The 18,193-nt window shown below is 35.9% G+C and overlaps 1 protein-coding gene across 2 annotated transcripts in view; it reads left to right on the top strand.

The window, feature by feature from the left end:
- The window catches only part of mael (germ-plasm component protein maelstrom), an 82,499-nt gene that overhangs the window by 61,879 nt on the left and 2,427 nt on the right, over nt 1-18,193 (top strand). For both annotated transcript variants that reach the window (XM_089108457.1, XM_089108458.1), the window contains exons 8-11: nt 2,123-2,278; nt 5,772-5,892; nt 6,969-7,061; nt 13,043-13,219. In XM_089108457.1, the coding sequence (XP_088964583.1) occupies nt 2,123-2,278; nt 5,772-5,892; nt 6,969-7,061; nt 13,043-13,219 (547 nt within the window). The remainder of the gene's footprint in view (nt 1-2,122; nt 2,279-5,771; nt 5,893-6,968; nt 7,062-13,042; nt 13,220-18,193) is intronic.

Here is an 18,193-nt window from a genome sequence, read left to right as displayed (position 1 = left end):
CTTTTTTTTTTTTTTATCCACGCCAACAGGCCCAAGTTGGCACCGGATCCGGTTGAATGAGGACTCATTCGAAGCAGAATTCGACCTGTTAGGGCCTTTTGATATTTTAAGACCGAAAAAATTATCCCCCGAATTTACATTTACGAAAAACCTCGTTTTCCTATATTAGCCCATGTTAATTTTTCCCTCCACAACCCCCCTTTAACGTTGTCTGATCGGGCTGAAATTTAGAGGATAAGCTTTCCTGGGGCCTGGGAGCTTATCGTCGAAATTTCAGCTCAATCTGATCACTCCTTCCCTGTTTTCCAAAAACCACATATCAAGATTTTTGGGAATTTGTTTGCGTCGAAAATACCTTATATTTGCTAAACAACAATTACTATTGTGTTTGTATAGTCCAGCGGCTGAGACTTCAGACTTTCAAACGGAAAACTCAGGTTCGATTCACCATCAGAGCAACTTTTTTATATACTTTGAAAAGAAACTCAGTTTCTTTTTTAAATTATTTGAAAAAAATTACGTTTTCTAAAGAGTTAAAGAGGCTGAGTTACAAGGTCGACCCTTAAAACGTACAGGGATTAGGAGGCACAGTTGGGGGGCTGTTAAAGAGGCTGAGTCACAAGTTCGAACCTTAAAACGTACAGGGATTAGGAGGCACCCTGTACGACGTGATTTGAGTATTCAGGAATTAAAAGCCTTAACATAAGAATGTTCAAGAGCGGGGGGTTTGGGGGGCGGCAGCCCCCCAACTTTAACTCCTGACACGATCAGCTAACAGTTAGTCAAGCAATAATAAGTAATAAACTGTACAAAAACGTGCAGAAATTATTTGAAAAAAACTACGTTTTCTAAAGAGTTAAAGAGGCTGAGTTACAAGGTCGAACCTTAAAACGTACAGGGATTAGGAGGCACAGTTGGGGCTGCCGCCCCCAAATCCCCGCTTTCGCAGCCTTTAAATATAAAAAAAATTTCTTTAAACTGAAAGTAAGGAGCGACATTAAAACTTAAAAAGAACAGAAATTATTCCGTATATGAAAGAGGCTGTGCCCTCCTCAACGCCTCGCTCTTTACGCTAAAGTTTGACTTTCTCACAACTCTTTTTTTAAACAATAAAAACTTTAGCGTAAAGAGCGAGGCGTTGAGGAGGGCACAGCCTCTTTCATATACGGAATAATTTCTGTTCTTTTTAAGTTTTAATGTCGCTCCTTACTTTCAGTTTAAAGAAATTTTTTTTTTATATTTAAAGGCTGCGAAAGCGGGGGTTTGGGGGCGGCAGCCCCCCAACTGTGCCTCCTAATCCCTGTACGTTTTAAGGTTCGACCTTGTAACTCAGCCTCTTTAACTCTTTAGAAAACGTAGTTTTTTTCAAATAATTAATGTTAAGAAGACCAAGTCGTTAAGACTAGGTATAAGTGAAGGTGAAGAGGTGATGTTGGATAACATGACGTCGATCAAGTGGACAGCCTCACCTACCTGGATAGTATTATTAGTAAAGACGGTGGGTACAGTGAAGATATTAAAAGTAGAATAGCCAAGGCCCAGCTGAAAAAAGTTTGGAAGAATAGGAAAGAAGTCTGCGGGCCAAGATTAGGACATTGGAAGCTACAGTGCTGACAGTGTTCAAGTATGCTTCTGAAGCGTGGGCGCTCTTAAAAACGGAGTAGTATTTGCTAGATGTTTTCTAGAGGAGTTGTATACAGATTGTTTTAGGTGCTCGATTGACTGACTATCTCAAAAATTAAGGTGTACACAAAATTTGGTTCAATCTCGCTCTTGGATGTTGGAAGGAAAGATTTAAGGGAAATAGCATCTTTGTGGGAGGTTATGAAGAGGGAGGCTTTGAAAAGGTTGTAATGGAGGAGGAACTTGTGTAGCTGTGTTGGCCTCAGGCGGCTTGGGGCTGCAGGGACTTGTTAGAAGTAGTAGTGGTATAACTATATATATATATATATATATATATATATATATATATATATATATATATATATATATATATATATATATATATATATATATATATATATATATATATATATATATGTATATATATATTATTATGTATTCTAAGGTTGTAATCAAATAAAATACGTAATAGTAAGTTTGTATTATTTTTTTTTTCTAGTTTCATGAAAACAAAGACAACCCTAGGTATTGTTCAGTCCATGCAGTCAGGGCATGGGCCCTATCAGTGGTCGACTTGTGTAGTGACTTCTATGATATTGAGTGTCCAGCAAAGAGACCTCTTGCAAGTAGCTCAGGACTGACACCAGTGGCTACAGTAAGTATTTATTTTAAAGCTCTTATAAGAAGCCCCCATCCCATTTAAAATAAACAATGTCCTGTTAAATGCTTAAACAATTTTAAAAACGTCCTTAAGGTTCCTGGAAACGTTTTTTTTTTTGTCTGTCTCTCTTGTCTCTTCTTTTTCGCGGATTCTTTTATCTTTTCTTTTCTTCTGTGGATTCTTTTCTTTTCCTTTTGGTGCTAAATAAACAAACATGTATTGGTAAGCCATTTTTCATTTGCACATTGGTGGCGCCATTAACGAAGAAGTAGGTTCTCTCCCTTTTGTGAGTCTGGTTGAATTAAGCAATGAAATTGGGTTTTTCACTATTACACAGTTTTATTTGATTGTTTTCTCCAATTTTAATCATTTTCTAATATACCCCCCCCCCCCATCAAAATTAAACTGTAAATTTTGTTGTTCATTGGCTTTTGTTGTCGGTAAATTTTGTATTTCAACCCATATTGATGTATTAAGTCCATATTGACTTAATACATTGATGTATTTCAACCCCCAGTTATGTATTAAAAGTCAATGTTGACTTAATACATTGATGTTTTTCAAGCCATATTTATGTATTAAGTCCATGTTAACTTAATACATTGACGTATTTCAAGCCATATTGATGTATTAAGTCCATATTGACTTAATACATTGATGTATTAAGTCCATATTGACTTAATACATTGATGTATTTCAACCCATATTGATGTATTAAGTCCATATTGACTTAATACATTGATGTATTTCAACCCATATTGATGTATTAAGTCCATATTGACTTAATATATTGATGTATTAAGTCCATATTGACTTAATAAATTTATGTATTTCAACACAGCGTGATGTATTAAGTCCACATTGACTTAATACATTGATGTATTTCAACCCAAATTGATGTATTAAGTCCATGTTGACTTACTACATTGATGTATTTCAACCCCGCTTGATGTATTAAGTCCATGTTGACTTAATACATTGATGTATTTCACGCCAGATTGATGTATTAAGTCCATATTGACTTAATACATTGATGTATTTCAAGCCATATTTATGTATTAAGTCCATATTGACTTAATACATTGATGTATTTCAAGCCACATTTATGTATTAAGTCCACGTTGACTTAATACATTGATGTTTTTCAACCCAGCTTGATGTATTAAGTCCATATTGACTTAATACATTGATCTATTTCAACCCATATTGATGTGTTAAGTCTATATTGACTTAATACATTGATATATTTCAACCCATATTGATGTATTAAGTCCACATTGACTTAATACATTGATATATTTCAACCCACAGTTATGTATTAAGTATACGTTGACTTAATACATTGATGTTTTTCAACCCATATTGATGTATTAAGTCCACATTGACTTAATACATTGATGTATTTCAACCCAGATTGATGTATTAAAAGTCCACATTGACTTAATACATTGATGTATTTCAACCCATATTGATGTATTAAGTCCATATTGACTTAATACATTGATGTATTTCAACCCATATTGATGTATTAAGTCCATATTGACTTAATACATTGATGTATTTCAACCCATATTGATGTATGGTATAGTCAGGTTTTTAGTGGTGTATGGGCGTCTGAAAATCTGAAGGACGTCCATTATTTTTATGGTGTATGAAAGTCCATGGCGTCTGAAAGCCTCTCAGTCCGTATGAAATTTGCGTCCCAATCGTGCAAAGTTTCACTTCTAAGTTTTGCGTCCGTTGTATTATGTTTTTGCAAGGCTTAAAATATGACTGAAAAGAAAATATGTTAAAGCGAGTGAAATTAAAAAAAAATACAACTTTATAATAGTAAAATAATAATAGTCTGAATATTTCTGCTTCGCATCCGGAAGCCTTTATCAACAGAACAAAAAACTAGCGTAAATAAAATATATAATCTTGTTTTTTTGTTAAGTCTTCCTAGCTGAGTGGTTAGCACGCTATATTTGAAATCCTTTGAAATCCGTGAGGGCAAGGGTTCGAGTCCTGGAATCGCTTGTCATAACTTTCCTGGACTCAGATTATGCTGGTGATTTAAGTATCCTAGATTAAACTGTGAGCAAAATGAATGAACTTTAGAGGTTTTGCGAGTTCAATGTACTAGAATAGGTTTCAAAATTAATGTTAAGAAGACGAAGTCTCTATGGTTAAGCATAAGTGAAGAAAAAAGGAGTTGTTGGGTAACAAAAATATCAGTCAAGTGGACAGCTTCACTTACCTAGTTAGTATTATTAGTGAAGATGATGAGTGCAGTAAAGATGTCAAAAGTAGAATAGCCAACACCCCGAGTGCCTTTTTTCACAATTGAAAAAAGTTTGAGAGGATAGGAAGATAATTCTGTGAACCAAGATTAGAATATTGGAAGCTAAAGTAACGACAGTGATCAAGTATGGTTCTGAAGCATGTGCGCTCCGAAGAATTGCTGCATGTTTTCCAGAAAAATTGCAGATCGATTGTTTTGGGTACCCGACATTGTCCGTGTTTCAAACAGTAGGCTGTGCGAAAAATGCGGTTCAATCCCGCTTTTGAAGGCTATAATTGAAAAAGGTTTAGATGGCTAGGGCACATTCTGTGGACGAAGAATGACAGATGGCCAAAGATTGTCCTTTTGGCGAACCATCTATGGCTAAACGAGAAATAGGTCGTCGTCAGTTGGGTTGGGAGGATGTTGTAAGAAATTTTTTTTAGGGAAATGGGACTTTCTTGGGTGGGTGTAAAGAGGGAGGCTTTGAATAGTTAGGAATGGAGAATAAGTGTGCTTAGCTTTGTTTGCCTGAGGGGGCTTGTTGCTGCGGTTAGTTGATAGTAGTAGTATTTAATGGGATTAAAGGCTAATAATGTAATCAGCGGGTTTGTCTCATTTTAAACTTTTACCTGACGGCGTTTTTTTTTTTTTTTTTTTTTTTTTTTTTTTTTTTTGCACTTTCGATAAATTTGCTAATATACCGTTAAATATTGATAGATAGATAGATAAATAAACTTTTATTTTTACTAAAACCTTCATGGCACTGCCAAGTTTCTTTGTATAGTCACGTTAAAAAGCATTAGTCACATTATACAAACATTTTGAGTTTAGTTCATAGCCTGTTCATGCTGAGATTTGAGTTTAGTTCATAGTCTGCTCAAGCTGAATTTTGTAATCAAAAGTTAAGATAAGTTTTGTCTTACAAGCTGGTAATTAAAAACGACTTTGTTTTCTGTATACTGCTATTGGTCATAACCGATTTAGGTTGGAGAAAGGTTGTGAAAAATGAAGATGTCAGGTTTGTCGAATATATTTCTCAAGCAGATGGGGAATGTGATAGCAGTGGCTTTCTTTTGCCGATGTGTGGCCGGCAATCAAAGGCTAAGAACGTTTTGGCCTATAATGGGACACAGTGTGGTACCCACATTTACCAATCTTGGTAGCTAGTGGCACCCCACACATTCAGTATGTTACTTTGATTAAATTTTTTATTAATTTCAGTGGGATGATGAAGACATAGATTCTGTTCCTGATTTTGAAGATGTAGAAATTGAAGAGGACTTTTCCAAATTAAATCTGAGAAGGCCTATTGTAAGAGAGCCGGTGAAAAGACCTTCCTATGGTATTTCTCTTCCTTATTTTTCAAATAGCATTATATTTAGCTTAGCAATCAGAAAGAAGCATCTGGTCTAAAATTATATATATATATATATATATATATATATATATATATATATATATATATATATATATATATATATATATATATATATATATATATATATATATATATATATATATATATATATATATATATATATATATATATATATGCAACATATTATATCGGTTATGCTTAGGTAGACATAGCCAACATATGGAAGTATTTTTTTTTAATGGGATAGTTTAGAACTTGTCTGCAACTTTTTTTTGTCAAAATCTATCTGGGGAAGGGGTCCTCACATGAACTTGAATCTAATAAGGTTAAGCCAACATAGGTAACAAAAAAGTGGGGTGGTATTCCCGATGAACATTCTCGGTCTGTTTGAAATAACCCAGTTAAAATAACACTAAAAGATGTGATAATGCATTGATAAATGTCAAAAATATGTAATTTACTAACTTGAGAACTTACTATCGTTGTTACTTACTATATTTACCATCGTTGTTTTTGCTGCGTCTTGAAAAAAACAAAACGACTGATCTAAAATACCTGAAACAAAGGCGAATACGGTATCTTTAGCTTAATTATTATTTGCAAATTTTAATTAATTGGTTGTGCTGATTTGTTTTTGCAGCTCAACATGGCAACACTGACAAAAATCTCATACTATTTACTATATAATGTTAGAATGACATCTTATGTAATAATTATTTTATTGGAGACAATCGTTGGTGATGTACGTGGGGAGGTGAAGGTTTCATACTGAGAATTTTTATCTGAATTTATGAAAAGCTTCGTCTAAAATAAACTTATTCCCTAGAGTGCTCAAAAAACTATTAGTTTTAAAACTTTTAAAACTATTAGATTGTTATATTTAATAAATTGTTTTATAATTATTTTCTGAATTATTTGAAATAAAGACGCCTAGAGTGATGTATGGGGGAAAAGGTATTCTAATTATTATCAGCTCCTTATATTTAAAGCTGAGAGTGTACTTCGTGTTTTTTTAGTATTATTTATTTATATATTTTCAGGTAAATTGAATCCTAGTCTTTATGAGGAAGTGAGTAGAAGAAGTGAATCCTTGCCTTCAAACGGAAACGCGTGGAAATCAGATAGCTATGGAGGTAAGTCATAAAATGAGACTAAAGGGTGTTAAAACCGATAACCTAGGTGTAACTCGATAGATTCTGTGATTAAGAGGTCATACTTGGCCTTCTTATTGGAGTACTTACTTACTTTGTACTTGTTGCACGTTCGAGCTGCGTCCAGGCTCATCGTGGTACCCAGGAGACGACGACATGTTTCCAGAGATTTCGCTCGAGGGTGGCAAGCTCCATAATTTCAAGCCAGTGACCATCCCAGTGTCGTCCAAAATTTCGGAAACCCCCAATAGGCTCGCAAGCCATGTTTTCTTCTGTCCTCCTGCTTTCTTCTTCCATACTGGTAGTGGAAGGCATTTGAGGCACTATTTGGTAATATGCTCTTCTGATCTCCGCATGGTGTGGTCAATCCACCTCAGACGTCTCATTTTTACAACATCAGAGAAAAGTGGGCAATCCACACCTCTTCTCCTGACCTCTTCGTTTGATACTCTGTCTGAGAAGTGAATTCCTAGTATATATCGCAGGCATTTGTGATGGAAAACGTCCAAGTTTGACGCTTCTACTGCTTTCAGTAACCAAGTTTCACACCCATAGAGAAGAACAGAGAGTACCATGGCTTCGTAGACTCAGAGCATTGTGTGTGGAGAGATTTCGCTACGCTTCCAAAGCGAGCTCTTAAGCTGCAGAAAGACATTCCATTCTGAGGATATGCGATTCCGGATCTCCTCTGATGATTCCCCAGTTGCATTTATCGTTGCGCCAAGGTCTTTAAACGACAGAACGTCCTCGATTTGACTACCAATTAGGGCCACTGGGGTGTCATTCATCCAGCTGTCCGCGTCGTTTTCGTCTTCGGTAGGCTTATTTGGAGGCCAGTCAAAAACGCTCTACTTGCTACCTCATTAATCATGACCTGGGTATCTGTAACAGACTCAGCAAGTATATCCACATCATCAGCGTAATCAAGATCCGTGACAGAGAAGGACGGGCTTACTTCCACACCTTTATACTTGTCGAGGACCATGAGAATCCAATCAATGATGAAGTTTAATAAGATCGGTGACAGAACGCATCTTTGCGCATACCCCTCCTAAATCAGGATCAAATCCGAAAGCTCACAATCAAATCTAACTTGGGTCTTGGTTCTATCGGAATATGCTTTCATTAGTATGATGATCTTCTCAGGGACTCCGTCCTCCCTCATTGCGACCCATATGGCGTCCCGATGGACCGAGTCAAAGGCCGTGATGAAATCGATGAAGATTTGGAATGTCTCTTGTTGGTGTTTGGAGCTATGTTCTCGGACCTGTAGTGTGGTAAAGATTCGATCACCGAATCCCATGCTCGGTCTAAATCCTGATTGGTTGGGTCACGTACAGGACTCTCTAGCGTCTCGGAACCTATTTAGAAGTATAATTGCGAACATCTGTGCAGCCATCGGGATGAGAGACTTGCCTCGGTAGTTTCTACGTTCCATTCGTTCTCCTTTTTTGAAGATAGGGACAATTATCAATGTCTTCCACTCATCGGGAATGTATTCATTATCCCACACATCCGTAACAGCTTCATAGAGCTCATCTGCGGCCGACTCAGGCAGAGCTTTCAGTAGCTGAGCAGGGATGCCATCTATTCAAGGGCTTTTGTGTTTTTTTAGGAGTTTAATTGCCTGGCCTACTCCCTCTATAGTAGGTGGGTCCGTAGACACATTTTCATAAGAATGGTTTTCTGACGGGATTTGGGGTAGTGGTTTTCGCAGCTAGTAATTCCTGGTCTCAGCAATTCTTGGAAGTGTGCCCGCCACCTTTCGATACGTTCTTCCCTACTTGTGAGCAGTTGCCCGTCTTTCGCTTTAATCAGAGGGGTGGTAGATTGCGTTTTCTTCTCGGTATATTCTCCAAGAATCTGGTAAAGTTTCCTTGTATCATTTTGTGAGGCGGCTTTTTCCATCTCATCGGCCAAATTTGACCAGTAGGCCTTTCTTTTGGCTCTAGCAGATTTATGGCATTCCTGACGCAGCGATTCATATGCAGCAGACTTTTTGTTGGATATCTCCTTCTTCATTGCACAGAGTTTAAGTGTTTTCTCATAGATCCATGTTTTGGTTTTTGGTTTTACAACTCCGAGGTTGTTTGTTGCGGTTTCCTTCACATGGCCTTTGAACTTGCTTCATTTTCTCTCTATCTTAGAAGCGGAGCATCCTGATGAGTTGGAATCAATACCTTCGGTTGTCGTCTTGTAGGGTGGCAAAGCGGTTGGAAATCTCAAGGACAAAGGATTCTCGGAATTGATATATTTTCAATTTAGATACATCTATTTTCTGACTTGGTATGTGCGTCTTCTTTGTACTGAGTCTGTACCTTAGCCTGGTCTTTAGCAAGAAGTGGTCGGACCCATTTTTTTATTCAGTGTCAGCACCTCTGTGCACCCTTGATTCTAACATCATGGTCTTCCACCTTCGAGATATACGCAGGTGTTCAACTTGAGCTTTCGTTCTTCCATCGTGGGATTCCCAGGTATATGTGTGGCAGGGTTTGTGTCGAAACCAAGTATTAGCAACAGCAAGAATGTTCTGCACTGCGAACAAGAGCAGTCTGTTTCCATTAGAGCACCTTTCTCCGAGGTCATGATTGCCAATCGCCTGTTCGGAGTCATTCAGCTTGCCACCAACCCTTTTATTAAAATCACCTCCAATCACGAGTATATCTTTTTGGGGGGTCCTGTCAATGACTATCTGAATTTCGCTGTAAAACTAATCTTTTAGCTGTTCAGGGGCATCTCTGGTTAGGGCGTATACGCCAAGGACGGCCATGTTGTTATTTTGGCCTTTAAATCTCGCCCATACAATCCTGCTAGATACTGTCTCATATTCGAGGAGCCCAGTGGCCGCATTTGGAAACAATACGAGACCTACTCCTGCTAAACCGGAGCCATCAGTTGGTCCTGAGTTGTAAAATATGACCTTCTTCCCAGACGGTGCTTCTACATAAAAGAGTGGATTATCTTGTCAGAGTTCTCAGTGAATAGTTGATTGAAAAGACACCCAACAATGGGTTCCTCATTTCGACTTAATGGCCAACTACTCAGGAGCGTCAATCCATGAAAAAGTGGGGGGGGGGCACAATATGTTTTTCATTGCAGGGGGCAATGAAAGCAAGGAGGGCATTCTTAGTTATTATTGATTTCATTAATCCGTTTCGGACAAAATTGTTGAAAAGATCCATCCAGGAAATTGCACCTTATCGAGCACCCTTTAAGACAAAGTGAATAAGAATAAGTGAAGGTATTGTGTTCCATTGAACACCGCTTGACACGAAAATTAATTTTACGCGAGTAATCTGAAAATTAAAAGAAAAGGTAAGCAAAAGGTAGAGAAAAGAAACCTTTAACCTTTTCTTAAAAGAAAATGTAGCGTAAGCCTAGTGTTAATACTTCGGTAAGCAGGGACTAACGTTTAATAAAAAAAAAAATCAATTTGTCTTAGAGACGATGAATCATTATAAGGCCATCCCTTCCAAAAATATTTGGTTTCGTAGAAATTTTAATATATGTTTTGGTTTCTTGGTTGATTCAATTTACAAAGTAATTTTAGTTTACTATCTATTTTTCATTGCAGGGGGGCATTGGAAGGGGAGGAGGATATTCTTATTCATTGCTTGATCGGCATTCTTTTTTTGGGGGTGGAGGAGGGTATTCCTACTGGAGGGGGATTAAGTTGTTGAAACTCTGCTGAAGTGAAATCTAGGGGTGCCCTAGTGAAGCATTTTTACTCTAAACCAGTTTTAGTCTATTCAGTTAAATCCATGGTTTTCTATTACTTCTCTTTTGGTTGTTCTCAAATTATAAATTTATTTGTTCTGAATCAGTTTTTTTGCCAGTGTTGCCACATTGACCTGTAAAAAATAAATAGGTAAAACTATTCAGTGTAAGTTGACAATGCTTTTGACCGTAAAATTTCAAAGGAAAGTTATACATTCTTAAGGTGTTTGGTACCATATGTTTTTGCTGATTTCTCTACCCTCTTCCTTAAAATTTGGTACGTGCCTCCACCAAAAACTGCACATGAGGGTCAATTTCACTAGAAATTTAATTCTATATTTTTATTGAACTTATTGTATGTTGTCAATTTGTTGTTTGTTGTGTAACTTACCACTTAATCAGATTCCATTTTCACTGTCCTTGGGGCTTTCAAATTCTCCTCAATTGGAAAAAACCCATCACAAAGGTAAACATGTATCGCATGATGTAAAACGCCCGACGTATGGCGTCAAGAACAAAGAATGCATGATGTAAAACATCCAGCTGCCATGCTGTCATACATATAGGCTACATGTATTCCCTACACGTCTCGGAAAGAATATTTGCATTCATACTACTGCTGCTAGCAAAGTCACCGCAGCACCAAGCTGCTTGAGGCCAACACAGCTACGCACGCTCCTCCTCCCTCCTAATCTATTCAGACCCTCCCAAGAAGTTCCCATTTCTCTTAAATCTTGCCTTACGACATCCTCCCACCCCATTCGGGGGCGACCTGCTGTTTGTTTGGCCCTATACAGTTGGCCACAAGAGCGGTCTTTGGCAAACTGTCATCCTTCATCTCCAGTTTGTCCTAGCCATCTCAACCGGTTCCTTATTATATATCTTGAAAGCGGGATCGAACCTCATTTCTCGGACGAATTACTGGTTTGAGATACGGTCAGTGTGTCTGCTGGCACTAGGAAACTCGCGCTTTAATGTCGAAATTATATAAAGATAATTTTAAGACTGAATGTAGGATTAGCAATTGATGACTAGCTTTCAATCTGTGAAAAAAAGAAGCTTTGCGCGGCCACACTCAAAAGGTATCACGCATTATTTCCTTGATTTTTGAGTGGTTTATCTCGTCAGGGTTCATCCTAAACAGTTGACTGAAAAACAACCAACAATATGCTGCTCATTTTTACATAATAACCAACTGTTCAGAGGTGTCAATTCACGAAAATTTAGGGGGGAGAGGGGGGCAAAATGCCTTTTTTAAACTCGAAGTAGGAACAGAGGACAATTTTCTTTTTTGTTTCATATACTATTTTTCCAACGAACCTATCAAAAAGGCTATTTTTCATTGAAACTACCCAAAACAAGAAACTTTTAGAATGTGAAGGGAGGTGGGGGCAAAAACAGTGTTTCCTTTCCCCCCGTTTTTCTTAATTTGCGTACCTGCAACTGCCTGAAAAAGCCCAATTAAAACGTGACTTTACGAAATTGTAAACCAAAAGCTTCCGAAAATGGATATTTCTAGTTATATTAAAAATGTCTTAATGCCCAAATGGACCAGTGTGTTTTTAAAAATCTATTTGCGTATCTAATTATTATATTTGCGTATCTAGATAATAATCTCTTTGCGTATTGCGTAAATAAATTAAAATCCTGATTTTAATTTATTTCGTTTCTAGTCGTGTCTAACCTCGTTGAAATTGCCCAATTTGCTCAAGTAATACAATGTTTTTGTTTAATTCATAAAATTAAGCTTTAACTATAAGCTTTAACTTTTGAATCAATATTACTTGCTTTATAAATTTGACTTTGCAGAACATAATAGAACATCTGAATTGCGCCTCTTTCGAATCGACTGTTTAATGATAAGAAGACAAAAACGTTCAAGCTCCGCTGCTTCTAACCATGTATTTTTGATAAATAAATTTTTATTTATTTTATCACTAGTTTTAAAATGAAGCTAAATTATAATAATAGAAATATAAAATATATTTATAGTATTTGATATATAAAATGTAAATATTATATTTTATTACTCTTTTTTAGATGGGTCCTGTCGGTCCCGAGTGGGCTTTTATTTAGCCTTCTTAAGAAACTTGGAGTTCTGTTATGAACTATCCAGAAAAAAATCTATACCAGGGTTGCCTATTTTTTTTGCAGTAGTGATTGTCACGGCTTTAATTATACTCCTTAATGGCATTAACAATGCCCTTAAATTGGGGAGTAAAATATAACAGCTGCCTTTATTTCAGGACCGTCACAGCTGTCACAATCTTCGGATTTTTTTGCAATGAGTCAAAGTTCTGCAGGAACTTCACAGGATCTCTCCCAGACCGATTTTCCTGCTCTGGGACCTCAAACTCCTCCCGTGATTGGAAGAGGACGTGGTAGGGGAATTTCCATTGGTGAAGAATTTATTAAGATTAGAGGTTTGTATTTGCTGTCATTTGTCAGTCCTGTAGTATGTTGTCAAATTGATCGACTTAAACACTATTGTTTGCGAAGGATATTATGAAAAAGAAATGGAAAGGACAATGTTATGGCAATTCCCTTTTCCTCTATCGTGTATTTCTTTGTTAAACCGATTAGCTAGTAAGCTTAAATTTCTTTAGGGCTTAATATATCCATCTATAATGCTTAATCTTAATATATCTGCCTCTATCTATCTTCAATGTTCATTCTATCTTAATGCTTAGTCTATTTGTCTTTAATGATAAAGCTATTTAGTGCGTAATCTCTATCTATCTTTAATTCTTAATCTATCTAACTTCATCTTGGCGCTCAATCTATCCTTAATCTTTAATGCTTAATGTTTAGTCTATTAAACGAGCAATTATTGCATATATATCTATAAATTTTTTCTCGAAAACGGCACAATAATTTTTTCAAAAAATCGGCCTACTTCTGTTTTCCGGTGCGAACAAAACGATCTAGATAGGTGACGACTTTGGGAAAATTCAGTTAGGGCCTTGATTTTGGTTGAAATATTTTTAATGAGTGACGTCACAGATATTTTGAATACACTATGCTCAAGATGAGTGTCTTTGCCAAATATTTTAAAGTTTGACAATTGATGTTATAGAATGGTTTCTTGGTATAAATATACAATAAGGTTTGCATACACTTAAAAATGAAATTAAATTCATTTTGCGAAAGAAATTAAAAAGCTGTCTTTCTTTTCGTTCGGCGAAGCTCAGTCCCCTGGCACTATATATATATATATATATATATATATATATATATATATATATATATATATATATATATATATATATATATATATATATATATATATATATATATATATATATATATATATATATATATATATATATATATATATATATATATATATATATATATATATATATATATATATATATATATATATATATATATATATATATAGTAAAGGCCAAGGCCATATTGAACTTCAGATCAGTAGAAATAGAAGCCTACAATAACTCAAAGTCAAAACGACCAGAAATTATTATTAAAGAATTAAAAAGGAAAGGAGAATAATTGATATGGCTGTAACACTGCATATAAATTTATATAAATGTATATACAGTGGGCTGTAATAATGCAAAAGGTAAATATAATGTTGGTTTAAGAATGGAAAGAAAAACAAAGAATGGATTTACAAGGATAATCAAGTTAAAAATAAGTTTTATGTGAACAATGCCATGACGTGGTGACATTTGATTATGAAATTTGGCGCTTCACATTCATATTGCAGTTCCCAAGTTTTATCAATTTCTTCTCAAAGGAAAATTACGTGGTGGGCATGAACACAGACTTGCAGCTAAATTAAATATAGTCACTTCCTTTTTTCACATATGTTTATTGATATTGGTTTGATTTTTACTGTCTGTAGTACTAAGGAGCTCATTAAGGAGATAATCAAACACAAGTTTTAAAAATTTGCCCCTTTGTTCAAAAAAAGAGATAATCAAATATTTAAACTACTAAAACTAGAATAATTACTTGCTAGATTATTTTCCTTGTCTCTCATTTTCTTGATTCTTTTTTTTTCTGTCCGCCAAAAAAAAAACCGGCTCACCAAGTTTCTTACTGCTTTCGCAATTACGAATAATACAAATTCGTACCATTTTTCAGTGACTGACAAATACATACTGACCCGCTAATTGCAGAGTAAATGAGAGGAGCTGTTTGTACGCGCCGAGAATGAAGTGCCAAAAATCATAAGCCGTGATCTTACTGTTATATTATCTATATACAGTGGTTGAGATGCCTTAAGCTGGGTTACTTGCATTAACTGGGTCGGTTTTCTTGGGTTTGGTTTTTGATATTTTAAGTTGCCCTGGCCCCAGTTACTTATGTTGAGTTGTTGGTTTTGAGTTTCATGTCTGGAGTTGACACTGGTATATGATCAGATTTCCGCTGAGGATTGACTGTAGAGTATCATAAATTTCCTGTTTGGAGTTGAATTTGTCAAGATTAATTTTCTAGCTGACAAGTTGTTCGGTTGTGTTGAGTTTGCTGTCTTGAGCTTCCCGGGTTAAGTTGTTTCGAATAGAGTGAACCTAGTTAATCTTTTTGTGTTAACTTGTAATTTAAGATGAATCCCTGAGCTCTTTTTGGGTTTTGGTGCATGAGTTTGCTGTTTTGAGCCTCTAGAGCTGGGTTGATTCTTCTATATTGTTTCATATATTGAGACGAACGCGCCAAGTATTTCTGTGCTTCAGAGCATTGAGTTTTTTTTTTAACCTTTTTGGGTTGAGAGGAATAGACACTTTTTTTAGTCTTTTTTTTTTCAAAGATGATTCTACCAAGTTCTCTTTGGTAGTGTGTTTGACCATTCTAAGATTACTTATCCGACATGTCCCATTACTTATTTTTAGCGTCCCACAAGCTGTAAATGACGTCACATGTTAGTAGGATTACTACTTGAAACGGTCTGTATTAGTTGTCAGATAATTTACACGTGCTAACCCTGGAAAATGCAGGACTACTGAGGATGAGTGGTAAACAAAAACAGAATCTTTTCAAGAATGGAAAAAATATGTGCAATTATATGCCGACAGCGAAAAGGGACAGTAGTTGTGAAATATGTCACAACTTCTGAGGTTTGTAAATAAGCAATTTTGACAGTGAATACAGGTGCTTAATGTTGTTATTCGCCTAGTTGCCTATAGTGTTTAAGTTGAAAAGTTAACGGATAAGTCGTGTAAGGATGCTCGAACGCACTCTATATTTTAAGTTGTTTAGTTTTCTATTTTAAGCCTCCTCGGCTCAGCTATTGGAGTAGAGTAGACTCGATTCATTTTCTTGGTTGTCTCATATTTTTAGATGAATGAACTGAGTTCTCTTGGGTTCCTCCCTCCAATTTCACATGGCTTGCCTAATATTTGCCTCCACATCTCCCCTCCTAGGTTTGTCAATGTAACTGCATTGCGTAGACCGGTGTTTTTGTGTAATAATTTTCCAGTTGTCTTTTTTTTTCGAAAATGTAGGTCTTATGGATTAAAAACAATATATTTTATTTTAATTATATTGGATTCAAAAACTTCCCTTTCCTCAAGATTTTGTTTAGCCCTTTCCTCTCCCCAGATTTAATGGCGGGGGCAAACCCCCGCCATGCATCTTAGTTTTTAGTTTTAACGTCGCTTTTTATTTTTGTTTAAGGTTACCCTTTTCTGTGTAAAATTTTTACTATTCGTGTATATTCAATACGGTTTAAAAGTTACGAAGAGCCTTCTTCTTCTTCTAATTCACAGCAGGCGGGCTATTCAGTTAATACTATTTAGCCTTTTTCTTTTTGCTTCACTCTGTGGGCTACAGAGCTACTGGCTTGGTCGTCTTCTTATTTATTAGATATTGTCAGATATCTTTCATTAGATCTTTTGACTCAAGGAGTTCAAATATAAGATGATGGATATCGATTTCTGTGCTCTGTGTGCATGTATTGTTGGCTAGGCTCTTGGCTGATAGTAAGATTTTGTAGTGTTTGAAGAATTTTAACAGTTTACAAAGCAAGGTATGTTGTGCAGACGTCAGCATATTACATTAAAATAGGCGATGGCCAATTGTTTCATTATTAATATTACAATGCCTGCAAAGAGGGGACAGGGGAATTGAACCACTTGAATTAGAAGAGCTTATATGAGAATGCAAGGAAATTTAGTCCATTTGTTCCAGAACGAATTCTATGATAAATTTTAGAAAGATTCTTATTGGGAAAGGGGGAAAGGATAGGATTAATCTTATTAAAATTAATATCTGATAGCCTCCATCGGTAAATATCTCTAATCTGGATTGGTCTCCCACTTGGCTGGTCAATATTAATAGCATTTTTTGGTATTTCATCAACCTGATGATTAACATTTATGCCAGAGTGGCTAGAGATGTTCTGAAAATATGTTGTTATGCCACTTGCAGAAAGATTATCTATAGTACTGAGACAACGATAAGTGTCAATGTCCAACTTATATTGAGGAGCTGCGGCCAGCAATTCAGGGCTTGATAGAGAGTCGGAATATATGATAATATTATTTGAATTTGCAATCAAAGGTTGGTTTTCCTTAAGGTGTTCTAATGCCATGATTATGGCATTTAACTCAGCAGACATTATAGATACATTATTATATAATCACTCGCCCATTGTAATTTTCAGGTGAGGAAGGAAAACACCACTTGCAACCTTCTCATTCATTTTTGACCCATCAACAAATATTTGGAAGAGATTTTTATAGGTAATAGTATCAAGTTCTGCAAATTTTCTCTGGACAAAAGCACTGGAGGTTAAATCTTTATTCCACTTTGAGGAGTCATTATTTATTATGGGACTTTACCAACTCCATGGGGGGGATCGGGGGAAAGTGGGTGCAATAGACTTTGCTGGTATGGGGAACTTCTTCTGAATATTGGCATACTCATCTGCAATGACTCTATACATAGCTGGATTTCTTAACCAATTATGTAGTGTGTGTGAGCTATTTGATTCAATTTTTGAAAGATGTTTTATCAAGAGAAAACTACGTCTCTCCCTTATTGTTGCTAATCCACTCTACATAAGCAGAAACTTGGTGATTATGTGTCTCCTAAGACCAAATATGAGACGTTTTATATCATTTTGTATTGTTACAATTTTTTGTATCTGGTTCTTTGCACATGCACCATAGACGATGAGCCCATAGTCAATATGGGGTTTTATATGTAATTTATAAAACTGGAGTAAGGCTTTCTCCTTACAGCCCCAGGGTGTGGAAATAAGTCTTTTTAGTATATTTGTTTTTCTATAGCATTTTTTTATTGTGTTTGAAATGTGGAGGTGCAAATTAAGTTTTTGGTCAAGGATGAGACCTAGGTAATTAATATGATTATCTTCTGGAATAGTTGTTTTATGTAGAGTTAGTTTTGCATTAACATGGTTTCGCTTC

This window comes from Artemia sp. Qi Xiang Cuo, chromosome 3 (genome assembly GCF_049724085.1).
Source record: "Artemia sp. Qi Xiang Cuo chromosome 3, ASM4972408v1, whole genome shotgun sequence".
Taxonomy (NCBI): domain Eukaryota; kingdom Metazoa; phylum Arthropoda; class Branchiopoda; order Anostraca; family Artemiidae; genus Artemia; species Artemia sp. Qi Xiang Cuo.
Note: the sequence above shows the minus strand (reverse complement) of the source record. Positions and strands in the feature narration are given on the sequence as shown.